We start from the raw sequence: 16,178 nt of genomic DNA, 5'->3' as shown, positions 1-16,178 counted from the left end.
TTTTTCACCGCAAAGTGCGACTCCTCGTTCTAACGAGTATATTCACGTGACCGCGGTCTCTTGCCACCGGTAGGAAAGATTGAGACCGATTCCCGAAAATCGGCTCTTTCTTCTAGGAAGATTCCTCGATCTAAGAGGATTCCCGCGTGTGCTCGCGTACAAGTTTCTTCTATCATTCCCTGAGCTTAGGTCGAATTTAAACATGGTATACGCCGCCAAAAGAAACGTAGAAATAAAAGTACTTCTATAAACTGTGCGATAGTGATCGTTAGCCGTAGTTAATGGAAACAGTGAATTTGGAATCAAAACTTATTGTACAGTTAGGTTAATGTCGCGTCGCGAATTGATGTAAATCTTTACGGTTGTAAGCCGTGTTCACGATTCGGAGATTACTCGCCTAATTAAATTTGAGTAATTAGTTAGACGACTGTAGATGTTTAGATGACTGTGAGACTACGACTATGAGACTCTTCGACAACCCTTGGATGCCCTTTTGACGACGACTCTTCGATAACGATTTTGAGACTACGACTTTGATTTTTTAGACATGACTCTGTTTGCTTCCGGAGTCCGATTCCTCCTCCGGTTTCATCCCCTCCGAGATACGTGTGTAGGGGTGTCAACTCGGTTTCGGGCATTGACCAGTCAAATCGATTGGCCATCGATCTGGGCAGCAGCATCCCCCTCAGTCACCTTGGAAGAGCGGACAGCACCCCCACTTCCTTGGTCCCGCGACGGTGGTGACGGAAGGCCCCGTGGCCCGCTGACGGTGGTGGAGGAAGCCTGTTTCCTCCTCGATCGAAGGCCATGGTTTAGGAGGAATAACGGGACTCCGGATTAGCAAGGCGAGTCCGCACGAGTGTCTCGCAGATGTTTTATGACTTGTTTTCCGCCGCTCGACGAACGCTCGAAATTGTTTTATACTAGTCGCCAGATGCGGGACCCTTAGCTATTGAAATCTAAAGACAGAATTTCGAGTGGACTCTGACTTTCGCATCTGGCAACAATAAAACAAACGATTGCTTCGTCGAGCGGAGAAAGGACCGTTACGATTGTCCCTATTCCTGTTCCTCGACGGAACAGTTAACACGTTCGTCGCCCGAAACGTTCGTCGGACGGTTGAGTTTCTTGCCGGGCCCAACTGAAAATCTTATAAACTTCAGCAAGAACAGCGTCACCCATATTTGGGTGACGGGGCCCCCACGGAAGCAGACCCGTCACCCAAATATGGGTGACGTGACGACAAAAGTGTTAAAATTTCTCGCGATCCCTTGAACGCACTCGAGCATCGTACAATCGTGAACTATCATCAACATTATTATTTATTGTAAATACTTTTACAAAATCATTTTCTTGCATTGCCAATACCTCACCTATATAAACTCCAGGATCCACTCCTAGTTTTCTAATGTAACCCATTTCTTTTTCCTTATTTTTTTCAGAGATAAAAGAGTGTAAAAGTGTAGAGTGCGAAAAGAAGATTCTTCATTTCCTAATTCGAAGGTATTTGGCAAATGAATGATCACTTCACCAAAAGTCCTTATTATTCCCTTACCAATGCCAGTAAGATTATAAACTCTATCTCGATTTATTATCACATCAGAAATTATTTGATTCTGCTTAATTAAATTAAGCTAAAATCCTATATCTATTAAGAAGCTAGCAGATATTTTAATGAAATAATTATGTTGTTATGAAATAACAGGGTGCGTTGTTACCTCCTTTACATCAAATTGGTAATAGACTCAGTGGATTGAGCACGTACTACAGCAGATTGACTCTACACTGCGCCCTTTTGCAAAGTCATTTTATAGTTTAAATTTTGATTATCAATTTTTTTCTGTATATATCTTTGTTTATCATTTTTTCCTTTGTTTTTTTCAACATTGAGTCTCAATATGACTCGATCTTTTACAGTAATTACAATTTACTCTATTGTGACTATTATTTCCGCTATTTCCAAACTGAAAAGTTTTACAAAATGCACATTTGTGACTTAGTTGACCATGTTCGTAATATTTCTGTGAACTTGTATTTGTTGTGTAAATATTCCTATCTGGAATAAACTGATTTTCTTGGTAATTTTGAGGTAACTTATTTCGTTCATTGCTTCTCCAATTTCAATGTTTGATTAATTGCAACTTCTAAACTATCATACTTTTACTTTAATAAAATTAGACTTACAATTCTATCTTGTAACTCTCTTATAAATCCTATTATTGCTGCTAGATTCAGCAAAAGTGTTTCACCCAATAATTGTTCAGAATTAAATTTTTCAATTGCAGCCTCTAATCCCAAATTTAAAATCTCATAAACCCTTTCTCTATAAATACTAACTTGTCTACCTTCCTTTTGATAAATATGTTTCAATTCATCATGTGCATAGTTTAAATCATAATATCGCACGAATGCTGACTTGAGTTTCCTAATTAATTTATCTAAAGTTTCAAGTTCTTGGCAATTTTTAATTAACTGATCTGCGTGTCCTTCAATTTTATTTCTAATCAATGCTAATAAATTTAATCGTTCTGAGGGTTTAACTCGTGAATTGGCCAATCTACTTTGTTTTATAAATTGAAATAAAGTAATAACGTTACCATCAAATCGGTGTAACTAAATCATTAGCTAATTTTAATGGTAAGTAAGAAATTTCTTTATTAATAGATGAGTTTGTAGGGAGTATATTCGTATTATTATCATTTTTATATTTCAAATTTACTATATTATTTAATCTTCCTTCGGACGAGACAGATAATAGATCCATGTTGGAACAATCTATTGAAGCTTCTACATCTACTTCTAATCTAAGTTTTCCTACAACTATATCTTCTACTTCAAAATCACCACTACCATTCAAACTGAGCTTACGCTGTTTCCTCAGTTTCCTTAGTTGACTTATTTTATGTGACATTTTACCTTCTTTTTCTATGTTTTCAGATACTTTCCTTAAAATTCTGAGATTCACCAATCGCCAGATGCCGCTTTCGAGCTCTTGTCTTCGATCTTTTTCCTTGCGTCCTTTTAGAACCTCTTCTTTTCGAACTCTTCCTCCTCCACTCCTCTTCATTATCATTCGTCTTCGAACTCCTCTTATGTCTTTCCCTGGTCTTCTACTTCTCAAGAACTTCCACCAAAAGTACGTTTCTTAGACAGCTCCAGACGTTGAATTTCTTTCCAGTTTCCTTTTCAGTACTCAGATGTTGAGTAGTACTCGTGATTTTAGGGATTAATTTAAGCACGACCACTAAAATCACTCGTCTCCGGTATTCACTCCTTGCTTCCAGGAAAACCTTGCGAACACCGGGAAAAGAGAGACAGTACTGGATCTTCAACTAAACGAATTATGAGCCGTCAAGTCCAAATTCTCAAAGGATCTTCTTCAAATATCTTATCGCTGTCATCAAATTGGTTGCATGCTATTTAGGGATTTTTGGGAATGGGCAATGTTCACGCCCGTGAAGTGCTGTAGCACTCTGCTCGCAGAAATAATTTAGACAATTTACGACTCAAACTTAAATGATTATATTTTGTAAAGCAAGTAGTGCGAAAATGCGTCTGATCAGACTGATTGACTAGATCCAAGTGTTTCAAAATAATGGCTTCTTCAAATCAAAACAATTACATCCTCTTGATTTTTACAAAGAACTTGGTTACTAAAAACTATTTAGAATATTATTTAATAATTAAAAAATCCCTATTCGTTATCACTGACGTCATCGGTTATCGATTTTTTATCTTACGAGTACATTACATCTTGGCAATGAGTCTATTTTCTTAGAGACAGGGTAAGAAGATGAAGTTTCTATGTTTAATAAAATGTTTTTTAAGCAAATATTGATTTATTAATTCATTATCTGAAACATACTATTTGAAAATCTTTTAAACTGAATTCAAATCTATAAATTGATACTAACTTCACTTTTATCTCGTTTCTCTATTACATTCATGATTTAGTTTAAATTTCACGTTGTTACGCAGCAATTTGCATTAATAATTGTACAGTGTTTTGCAGTGATGTGTTAACTCACAAATAGCTAGTTTTGAGAAATCAAGCATTTTTGTCTTTTCTAGTATAATTACAAGTATAATACAATTCATTTGCTACGATTCTCGTTCGTATGAATTATATTTTATAGACTGAAGATAGCTATAGAGATCGAAATATCGAAGTTCAATATAGAACGAAATTCACAGTTCCATTAATAGGAAATAATATTGTTAAGATGTATTTTGTCATTGTATTATTATGTAAATATAGCTTTAACGTAATGTTTATACGTTGATACATAACGTTTTAGAACACTCGATGTGGGTGGTGGAATAAGAGAAAGCTAGTTTTCGAGTGACAGAAAACACTTCTTTAGTGAAATTCTTGTGTTCATGGATCTTAACGAATTGACAATTTTGACTGATGAGTCACGTACTATCCTTGAAAACTTTATCTCCCACGACGCTCGATCATAGCTAGTTTACTCTTCAAGAGGGCTATACATTACCTTAAAAGTTACTCGCTCGACTCGGGCTCCTTCGCACGTTCTCTTTTTCCGCGTGGGAGTTTTCGTTGCATAAATGTTATGGCAGATGTCTTCTATCTCCAGCGACTCGGGATGGTATGCACAGTAGGGAGGATCATCACTGACAGGGGATGAGCTTTTTCGTGATTGGGCCCTTGGATCCAGAGAAGTGGATTTTTTGAGACAGATGATTTAGTATTAGAGGTTTCCTCGACTTACGAAAAACCTTGGAGAATTAGACAGATTTTCTCTCACTTACGTTTTTGTATGTCTTGCTGATTTAAGAATAGAATTCTAAGTTTTAACTTAAACTTCAATTCTTTATTTTGAATATTTTGCACTACTGACACAAGTAGAGTGGTTTAGCGCTCCACGGGCACCAATCCATTGTCTGATAAATTCGAGAAATTGAATATTCGCAAAACATTAAAATAATTATATACTGTGAGATTGTTTTTAGTTTAATACTTAAACCTTCAGATGGGGCTTGATGGCCTAGTAATGTGGAGTTTAAGTCCTATCTTCACGAAGAACCTCAAGCTACCATCATTGTACTCATTGCCGACTTGCATTGTAACCTCGATTCACGCTCGTTATTTAAATGTTTAAAGTTAAATATCAGGACTCTCGGTAGAGACTCGTGGCAAGTACATTCTCACCACGAGTGGTGGGGATGAAATGGCGAGACTTTGCATCGTTGACTTGAGGAATGGCTGTTCTCATAAAAAATGGAGTTTCTCGCTTTTGAGGAATTATTGTTACGTTTAGTTTTGAAATATTTATACCATTAGATTTATATTTATTTTTGTTTAAAAAGTGGTCATTCGAAGCATTGTCTCCTCCGCGAAAGCCTGTTAGCATACGTGACTGACCGAAGGTCGCCTTCTCTAGGAGATTTAACTGCGCCAACAGTAGACACTGTACATTCGAATTATGATTCGTTTCACAGCTAATACAGTTGACGTTCGAACAAGTCAGCGATTTCGATCAGCTGTTTGAATCTCAGGCTTGATGTTGAGTGGGGATATCGGAGCCTGAAAGAGAGAAAGAATGAACTCGTAAGACTAGAAGCAAACAGACAATGATAATAAGCGAGCGCCGCGTAGCGGATTTTCGGGTAGTCCTCGCTTTCGCGGAGCATCTCGAGCTAGTCAGTCACATTGTTAGTCTTGTACCGATCGCTCGATAGGTAGCAAGGGTTTCAGCGATCATAGAAGAGTCGAACGAGTTTAAGCAATTTGGGCAACAGATTCTTGAACTCGAGACACCTTCTAAGCTGAATGTCTGTCCACTGCGACTCGTGCAATTGCTCCAATCGGTTATCACGTGGGATACGTGCGGTAGAGCATCAAGTGTCCAGTGACGAACTATTGTAGGCGATTAACTGTACTCTTGGAATCAGTGGTTACTCTGATTCCCTGAGTTTGCTATTCGTCAGAGGAGCAACCATAGATCACTGCTTGGTTGAGTCCTGATAATCGGCAGTAAAACAGAGAGGATTAACGTAAGTGAAGCACGTCTGCGTTATCCGCGATCTGCCACCACATTTAGCAGCAGCCCACGTATGACAAATAGATGCACACATTGTGGTGAACGGTGAGTGGTAGAGCCTCTGGCCATTATCAGCCACCAAGGCTAGCAGCAGCTAGTTATAGTGTGTCTCAAGCTCGCGAATCTCAGCGGAAAGCCGAGATTCGTATGAGGCAAACCTTTCTGGAAGGTAGGTTAAACAGAGAAAAGGAGGATCCCTCCTCTCTGTGCACTCACCGACTGACAATTTCTTCAGTGTGAAGAATTATGCAACTTCGGGTATATGTAGAGCATGTGTAGGTATATATCACGCAATTTTTTTTGCTGCCCAAATTCACTCTAAGGGGTTGGAACTACCCTTCGAAAATTTGGCTATTTTTCGATTTTATTTTATAACTCGTGAACTACGCGAGATAGGAAAAAGTTTTTTAGACAAAAATTATTTCTTTCGATTATATCTACTAAATGGTAAAAGACGGATCAATTGTTTAAACGATTAGAAAAAAGTTATAAACAAAAATATTAATAACTTTCAATAAAATTAAAAATCAATAAAATAATTATGAAGAAGCATAATCCATGTCTTTTTCATACGTATATAACCTGTGTAGCATTGATGAATTCTTCCTCGACAAATTCTGGACACCCTTGTATAATTGTACAAAAGCCGCGCAAATTCTGGATACCATTGTATCTTATTAAACTGGATTATTGTATTATAGATGCGTGAAGTGCAGTATGCTTCTAAAATATATTAGAAAATGCTACATTACGCAGTAGAAAAACAAACTAGGCAGGAATAAAGGTAAAGAAAGATTCTGTTATATTTAGCTTATTGTTATTAAAACTTTTTATATTTAATATAATTAAACGTTCCTCTTATTTTCGCACTAAACAGATGAAATGATGGTATTGAATAAACGTTTTGAGGTAAGTATAGTTTAATTGCTTTGAAAACACTTATAAATACAATATGAACTCTTAAGTGCCGTACACGTGGGTAGGTTTCACTCTCGCATTCTATTCTTGAAAATATAATTGATTGTAGCAGTTCGGATAGATTCTATAATTCGAATAGATGCACGCAAAAAATTACAATATTAAACTACACATAAGAATTGCAGTAATATGGCAATTATTTCAATATTGAACTTTTATATTAATCAGATTCGGTGTGAATGAATTATTCTTCATGATGATGAAATTCTTCGAAGAAGTGTTTAAAGCATAGAAAATGGTTACACCACGCACATCGTATGATGGTACGATTACCGCATATGGAACAACGAGGTGGATATTTTAAATCTTGTTTCTATCTATGTCTTATGTACTATTTTTTTATACATGTTAGAGGAACTTGGCTGGCCCCGCAGCTTACATCTGATACATGACGTTGTTAGATGTTTTTGCGATAGTCGAGAAACAGAGTTTATCAATACTGCACAGGTTATATACGTATGAAAAAAACATGGATTATGGTTCTTCATAATTATTTGTACCACCGATTAAGTTCTTACGTGAAAAACTAATTTTATTGAAAGTTATTAATATTTTTGTTTATAACTTTTTTCTAATCGTTTAAACAATTGATCCGTCTTTTACCATTTAGTAGATATAATCGAAAGAAATAATTTTTGTCTAAAAAACTTTATCTCGCGTAGTTCACGAGTTATAAAATAAAATCGAAAAATAGCCAAATTTTCGAAGGGTAGTTTCAACCCCTTAGAGTGAATTTGGGCAGCAAAAAAAATTGCGTGATATATACCTACACATGCTCTACATATACCCGAAGTTGCATAATTTTTTGAATTTCCGGGTTCGGGATGTTTCCTTGTGAGTACACTTTCTTTGACACACCTGATCTGTACAACCTCAACCGGACACCGTTAGATCCCTGTATTCAGCGATTCTAACAATTTGTTTATATCATAGGTTATAGTAGAGAGTACATAAGTTGTAATAGAGATCGTTACTCAAATTAATAATCACATTAGAAGTTTCTGTAAAATATCCGGTACTTCAAAACGGAGGTAATCTTGTGATGTTGTATGTGAATTTTACATTTGGTATGTAAAAACAGGTAAGTGCAATAACAGACTTTTGTGACGTTGCGTATAACGCCGTACTCGGGTTTAGTGAATTTAGTGAAATTAGGAACAAGAAGGACCGTACGGCTCCCTTGCGAAACACGTGCCGAGAGACGCCTCCTGGAGGAAAATACCGTGACTTCGAATTGCTGCTAATTTTGGGTGACTCCGTGTTGAGCGTGCACAACTTTTCAGAGCCATAGAAGGAACCTGAGAGACCCCGAGGCCGTCTCCGTCCTGTCGTACAGTTTCCGGATTCAGGCGTAGTATCTGCGCCGGATCATACAGTGGCCCTTCACCCTCGGAAATGATGGACTCGCTGCCTCCGCGGGGGACCAGAGGATCCAAAAGAAATCTGCCGAATACGAGTCTAGAGATGGTCCCGCTGTGCTGCCCTTCTACAGAGGTTCAAGAGAAAGGCGAAGATGGAGGCGAGCCCGAAGGTCGTTACCCAGGCGGCAAGAACCATAGGAAGTTCTGGGGAAATCTCCACGATGCTGAAGAAACGCAGATCGTCATCGTAGAGGTGCGGTCTGTTTGGAGAGCCCCTCTCCTCGCATTCGTGTCTGGACCATAGTGACTACGCCGTGGAACTGTCGTGCTTGCGCGGGTAGGGACGTGCCGCGAATCAGGGGGTTCGCATGCACGTGTGCCGAGCGGCGTCACTCGTTGCCGACACGCTAACGAACTGGCAGCAAAGTAATCAGCATTCGCATTAGCGTAAGCTGCACGGATTACTTTGGTCTCAGTTATTGGGCACGGAGTGCCGTAGTGCTAGATACGGTTCGGGTTTCCTCCAGAGCAGTCTCGAGTGTCGTGTTGTGTAATTCGTTTCGATTGTTCTTGCGTAATTCCGCTGTCTTTACGGCCGACACAAACTTCGTAACAGGCGAGTCCATGCGTGGCGATTGTCGTAAGCGCGTGTCCGTTTTTGTTGCCGAAAATCTACACGATCTTCCGTTGCCGTGCTGTACTCACGGCGAATAATTATTATCGAATGAACACCAGTGGAAAACACACGTCGTGTCATTATTGCCTTGCCGGAAAGGCTAGATTCCTCCACGCCTCCGGCCCACGACTTTTCCTCTATCTCTGCAAGGGTCATGTATTTTTGGAATTTTCTCGTAATTGGCATTAAAGTGCCTGGTGCCGATCTGGACGACTGTCATCTTTATCGAGCGACTTGCAGGGCGAATACGTCGAGGTTTATCAGGCACACCTACGTCGAGCTCACGACAGCACGACTCGGAGAAAATCCTGATACTTTATAAAATGGTACAACTAAATTCTCATGTCGCAATCGTAGTATCAAAGCTAATGGCTTGTTTTTCAATTAAAATTATTTCCGTTGGTCGACTATTAGATAAGATTAATAATCAAGAGCAAGGGAGGAAGATAATAGAAAATGTTAAAGTAACATTGGATAATAGGAATGATGTTAGTTGACTTGAGAAGTGGCTATATTCTCATAAAAAAAGGAGTTTACGTTTTTGAGGAATTATTATTGCACTCAGTTTTGTAATTTTTATACTACTCAATTTTTTATTTACTTTTTTATATCATAAGCTATAGTTATAGTTATATAGTTGTAATTATTTTTATACCATGGTTGTTCCAATATTTTAACAGAAACAGAAATTATTAATTGTAAAATTTGTATACAAAGTATTCATTCGAAGAAACAAAATACAAGAAAAAATTATTCCCTATAATACTTTTAGATCTTTACATGTGTTAATCAATACAAATAAATGATTTCATGATTCTGTGAATACGCTTTCTATGAAATTAATTGACATATTTTGCGCAAGATCATTAATCAGATCAATAATCAAATAGAAGCTTCTTGTGTTTATAAGCATAACTAATAACTGTATAAGTTATTTTTTTATAAGTTATAGCTATAAACAAATAAAGTGATAATCAACATTTACAATATCATTCAAAGCTTCTTAGTGAAATAGAAATAGTACAACAACCGCCATACACTCCCACGTATACAGGGTGTCCCAAATAAGGTGGCGGAGCCGAAAAGGGGAGATCCCTGGGGTGATTCTAAACAACCTTTTCCTTTATAAAAATGATCTCTGAAGTTCTGTTAACGAGTTATTAACGAAAAACATCGACCAATCAGAAAGCGCGAATAGCGAGCGCTCGGCCGTTCAGTGACAGGGCACAAGCTGCGCGTAGTGTTTCCTACTCGCTGTGCTTGAATCTTGTACAAGAAACTCAAGATCTCTATGTTATTGCCCAATTTCTCTTAAACTATTAGATGAAAAATTATGAAAAAAATCAGGGACACGTCAGCTATTCCGATACATATCATGGAATTTTTTCAAATTTTTAAATTAATTATCCAAGTTGTAAAAATTAAAAAACGAGGAAAAAGAATATAAAAATACCGATTTACTAAAGTAATGATATAGTAAGATAATAAAAAACAATGTTTCCGTAGTTCCTACAGATTGTACATTATTTTACTGGGTATCAAAACATTGAAAATTGTACAAAAATACTTATTCCATAAGGAATGACCGAAAGTTGCACGTATTAGTTGATGCAATCGGTAAAAAGTACGGACACGTCAGTTTTCATTTTTTTAATTATGGCGCACCGAATAATAATTAATAATAATTATTATTATTGGTAAAACTTACCCATTCGGAGAAGAATTCACTTGCTACTTGTACACTTGTTCCACCGGGTCACTGCACCGATCCCGGTCGTTGAAGGATGATGCCCGGTAACGTACAGCACAAGGTCTGCTGATCGCAGATATACTACACCGCACGGAGCCACCTTGCATTTATGACACTTCGCGGACACTAACACTGATCACTTCACCAAACAAGCGCTTGACCTCTTAACGACCGACAACCGCAGAACACACCGAATTAAATACTAGAATTTTAATCTAGAACGAGATCGTTCCTACGTTTAAAAAATATGTGGCCCTGAAAAGGGCCGATTGATTATTAGAGCAAGTGCTCGAATTGGCCTCCTTCGGCCTCTTGTAGGGCGCGGAGGCGACGCACCATATTATTATGAACGTCTCCCACAGTTAGCCTATTGGCTAAGGTTCTAAAGAACTTTGCCGTTCGCGCCGGCTAGTTAGGATATCGTTCGCGGTACATCCGCTCCGCGGCCTCCGCATTGCCTTGGCACTCCGCAGCGAAAAAATAGAAGAAATTATATCCTTCAGCTGCGGAAAGCATGTTAGATACTGACGATTTTTTCCGAAGTTTTTTTCCTCGTGCCCTCGCATCCCTCCAACGCGACTTCTCAGGGGTGTAGCTTTGTTGGAATACTCGAATTTGATTTGTTAGTTGACACCAACGAGGTTGGATCTTCCTCGGTTACTTTTTTTTAGTGGAGGTGGTAGTCTTCTCTTTGGGTCGAAAAAGTCACAAGCAAATTCATGGGGAAAAGCAAAGGCATATCGGATTAGAGTAGGAGACGGCAACGAGTGTCTCGCATATGTGGCCGTTTATGATCACAGGTACTGGCTTGCAAGTTCAGCGAAGCCGAATGTCGCGAAGGTTGTGTCGTGCTTACCGTTCAAGTTCTTTCAATGCATTCGGACGGATGAAATATGGAACTGCTCGTCGTAAAAGTAGTAATTGTGGAAAGTTTCTGGACGTTAAACATTTGGTCAACGGATGTCTGCCGGAGACTAACTCGTCACAGCGCCGAGGGATAAGTACATCAATTGTATTCTAATCCCTTTAACTGTTTCAATGCCTGCATCCTGCGAACGGGCCTTGCTTTTTATAACGTTGCACATGTAGTGACCGTACATTTATTCTTGTATTGTTACTAAATAAACCCTCCAATTTGTTAGTGACCGCGAAGTGTTATAAATGCAAGGTGGCTCCGTGCGGTGTAGTATATCTGCGATCAGCAGACCTTGTGCTGTACGTTACCGGGCATCATCCTTCAACGACCGGGATCGGTGCAGTGACCCGGTGGAACAAGTGTACAAGTAGCAAGTGAATTATTCTCCGAATGGGTAAGTTTTACCGATAATAATTATTATTATTAATTATTATTCGGTGCGCCATAATTAAAAAAATGAAAACTTACGTGTCCGTACTTTTTACCGATTGCATCAATTAATACGTGCAACTTTCGGTCATTCCTTATGGAATAAGTATTTTTGTACAATTTTCAATGTTTTGATACCCAGTAAAATAATGTACAATCTGTAGGAACTACGGAAACATTGTTTTTTATTATCTTTCTATAGCATTACTTTAGTAAATCGGTATTTTTATATTCTTCTTCCTCGTTTTTTAATTTTTACAACTTGGATAATTAATTTAAAAATTTGAAAAAATTCCATAATATGTGTCGGAATAGCTGACGTGTCCCTGATTTTTTTCATAATTTTTCATCTAATAGTTTAAGAGATTGGGCAATAACATAGAGATCGTGAGTTTCTTGTACTAAATTCGAGCACAGCGAGTAGGAAACGCTACGCGTAGCTTGTGCCCTGTCACTGAACGGCCGAGCGCTCGGTATTTGCATTCTCTGATTAGTCGGTGTTTTTCATTAATAACTCGTTAACAAAGCTTCAGAGAGCATTTTTGCAAAGGAAAAGGTTGTTTAGAATCACCCCAGGGATCTCCCCTTTTCGGTTCCGCCACCTTATGTGGGACACCCTGTATATTGTTACGGACGGTTTGTGTACCGCGTGCGTCACGAGCTCACGATCATCGCTGAGACATAGTCGCAGTTACACGAAGTTTTGTTGTTGTTGTTTAAAGTCGTCCGATACAAGAGCCAGCCTGGATTTCCGTCCAGAACATAATCTCTTCCTGCTTACATTTATCTTTCTTTCCTCCATACGTATCTCATCTTATCTTATCTTAAACAAAAAAAACTCCTCCCATTCTTCCAGTCTTTCATACTCGTTTTCCTTCACACATACTATACTATTAACTTTAGAGAGAGAAAGATTCTGACCTTCGCTTTTGCGAATCCTCGCTTTGCATATCCTCTCTCACTCCATTCCTCTTTCGTACACTCTACCTTAATCTCTTACTTTTTCTGTCCTTCCTTCATTCATTCTCTTTCATTCTTTCTCTACTCCCCTCTAATTCCCTCATCCATCTTTCCTGCTCTCATCCTCTGCTAATATTTCCACTACTTTCTCTTGTACCCCTTTTCCACCAAATTCCTCTTCTCTGCACTCCGTGATTACATGTTCCCATGTCTCCTTTCTATACCCACACCTCCCACATAAGCTCCTTTCCTCTTCTCTCTCCCAGTTCCCTCCTTTTCTCATTCCGTTTCCTAACCTGAATCTTGCTACCCTTTGCCAAAATTTGTCCTTGACCCCTGTTTCCAAATATCTTGACAACGCCTTTGTCCTCACCATCTTATACCACTTGTTATACCTACTCTTACTTATGCTTTTCTCCTCCTCACTCTCTCTATTTCTTTCTCTCTTTCCTCTGTTTTTTCCCGTACGCGACCTCCCTTAAATTCTCTTCTGTCTCTCCCATTTCGATATCCCTTCTTTCTGTCCCTCCCTTTCTTCTATTTTCTTCAAACATTCTCTTGCCCATTTGTTTCCACCTCCTTCTCTTAGTTTTTCTTCAAACTTAGACACCGTTTTTGTACACGTTATCCTTAGTTTCCCTCTCTTTACTTCATCTCTAACCATACATCCTGGTGTCTCATTTTAAACCTAATACCCACTTGATGAATCTTTCCTAGCATCTCTCCACTTCTCCTCTCTCTTTCCATCCCCATATCTCTGCTCCGTGCCGAAGTGACGCCCACACCACCATATCAAAAAACCAAATCCTCCTTTCAAAGCTGCGTTTAAAGTATCTTTTCCCTATTCCCCATATTTCCTTCATTGCAATCTTTGCTTTTTTCACTCTTTCTTTCTCATGTGCTTCGAACCCTCCCTTCCTCTCACATATAAATCCTAAATATTTAAATCTTTCTACTTCGTCTATTTCTTTATTTCCCCACTTCCATATCCTTTTCTCATTCTTTCTCCTTCCAAATTTCATTATCTCTGTTTTCTCCACACTCAATTCCAACTTCTTTTCTTCCAAATACCTCCTCGACTCCTCCATCATTAATCTCAGACTCCCTTTCTCCTCCGCCAGCAACACTATATCATCTGCATACTGGAGAATATAAATTCTCTCGCTTCCTATTGCTACATCTCCCTTATGCATGCTCTTCAATCTGTCCTCGATGTCTGCTGTATATAAAGTAAATAATTTTACACTGAGCGGACATCCTTGCCTCACACCCCTCCCTGCTCAAAAAGTCCCTTCCTCCCATCTTTCTCTCCTCTAATTCTGCTTTCTGTTTCCACATATGTATACCTCCTTTATTTTCTCTATAATCCCTCTACTTACTCCTCTTTCTTCCATACTCTCCCATAGCTTAATCCTATTTACCGAATCGAACGCCGCCTTGATATCTACAAAGCATGCAAACAGCTTTCCTTTACTTTTACATACCTCCCTGTTGACTAAATAATTTAAAACAAAAATTTTCATTTACCCCTATCCCTTACCTAAACCTCGTCTGGTTCTCAGGTATTATTCTTCTTTCATCAATTTCTTTTTTTAACCTGCCCTCCAATACTTCTGCGTAAACCTTATACGCCGTATCCATTAGAGTCACTCCTCTAAAGTCTTCCACCCTTTTTCCATCTTCCTTCTTCAATATTGGTACTACTTCCTCCATACTCCATCCTTCCGGCCAATACTCTCCTCTCCATACCTCATTACATTATTACAGAATATACCTCATACCTCATTACAGAATTTCCTTAATTCTGTTTTTACCCCTCTTCCCCTATATTTCCACACCTCATTCTCTATCCCATCTTTTCCTACTGCTTTTCTATCTTTTAACTTCTTCACGACCTTTACCATCTCTTCCGCGCTTATTTTTTCTATGAATGCTTCTCTTATCCCCCTGACTCCTTCACACACCCTCTCTCTTATGCCATCCATGTAATCTTCTTTCTTGTATTTCTTTCTCTTTTTTTACCGAGCCATCCCTCTAAATTTGCAAGGCTTCCTGATCTTTCTCCTTTTACTTTCTCGGCGTTCTTCAACTTATCTACTCTCTTTCTATCTTCTACCTTTTTTAACTTCCCGGCGATTCCTTTTCTACCATCTTCCGCCTTTTTACTTTCCATTATTCTCACCCGATGTCGCTACCTAGACACATTACAACACCTATATGATCTAGTTCTTGGTTTGTTCGGTGTTTACTTCTTTACAGCTGTCAGAAGACTCTCTTTAATCAATCTTTTTTGACGTCTTCTTCAACCGTCTTCGTGTTCTTGGGTGCGAGCACAGCAGACAATATCTATAAACCTGGTACTCGCAGAAATATTATAAGTTACAGTTATAAGTTGTAGTTATGGTTATGGTTATGGTCATGGTGTCGTAATCATGGCCATGATATTATGGTGTCATGGTCATGATCATGGTCATGATCATGGTGTCATGTTAATGGTCATGAACATGGTGTCGTGGTCATGGTCATGGTGTTATCTGGATAGTCATGGTCATGGTTATAGTCATGGCCATGGTGTCATCGGCATAGTCATGGTCATGGTTATGGTCATCGCCGATTGCTTGTCGATCAGTCAAGTGAACAGTATCTCGGCTCCCCATCGCGATTCGTCCGCCTAGTACACTGCATCTATGGTTTCGAAGTTCCTCCCGTTCGGCAGGTGTTTTGCTATGTATACACAACCACGAACAGCACCGACAGTAATAGCTTTTGATCTTTACATTTAGTGTAGTTTTTAGATCCCTTAGAGTTAGTGTATATATCTTAGAATAAGTTTACGTAGTTCCAAAGACACTTCAAGTGACACACTCGCACGCGCACAGTCTAGCAGCAGGACCGAGAGCTGATGGCACCGCTTATTCCCCGGCAAGAGATACATTCCAGCAAAAGGATCTGAACATAGACTAGACTTTGGATTAGACATGGAGCAGATGTACATCACTGGCCTATTAAGGAGGATAAAGAAGAAATTTATAAAAATGCTGAA

The 16,178-nt window shown here is 38.8% G+C and overlaps 1 protein-coding gene and 1 long non-coding RNA gene across 2 annotated transcripts in view; one reads left to right on the top strand and one right to left on the bottom strand.

Annotated features, from left to right (window-relative positions):
- Positions 1-16,178, top strand: part of LOC143184339 (uncharacterized) — a 72,466-nt gene that overhangs the window by 49,469 nt on the left and 6,819 nt on the right. The gene's annotated exons all lie outside the window — the stretch shown is intronic.
- On the bottom strand, positions 13,849-15,308 carry LOC143184778 (uncharacterized). Its single transcript, XM_076387240.1, has 7 exons — positions 15,207-15,308; positions 14,917-15,147; positions 14,676-14,884; positions 14,620-14,630; positions 14,515-14,579; positions 14,404-14,461; positions 13,849-14,354 (listed from the first exon to the last, which is right to left on the bottom strand). Exons 1-7 carry the CDS (start codon positions 15,306-15,308, stop codon positions 13,849-13,851), a joined length of 1,182 nt encoding a protein of 393 aa, XP_076243355.1.

Source organism: Calliopsis andreniformis, chromosome 10 (genome assembly GCF_051401765.1).
Source record: "Calliopsis andreniformis isolate RMS-2024a chromosome 10, iyCalAndr_principal, whole genome shotgun sequence".
NCBI classification, from domain to species: Eukaryota; Metazoa; Arthropoda; class Insecta; order Hymenoptera; family Andrenidae; genus Calliopsis; species Calliopsis andreniformis.
Note: the sequence above shows the minus strand (reverse complement) of the source record. Positions and strands in the feature narration are given on the sequence as shown.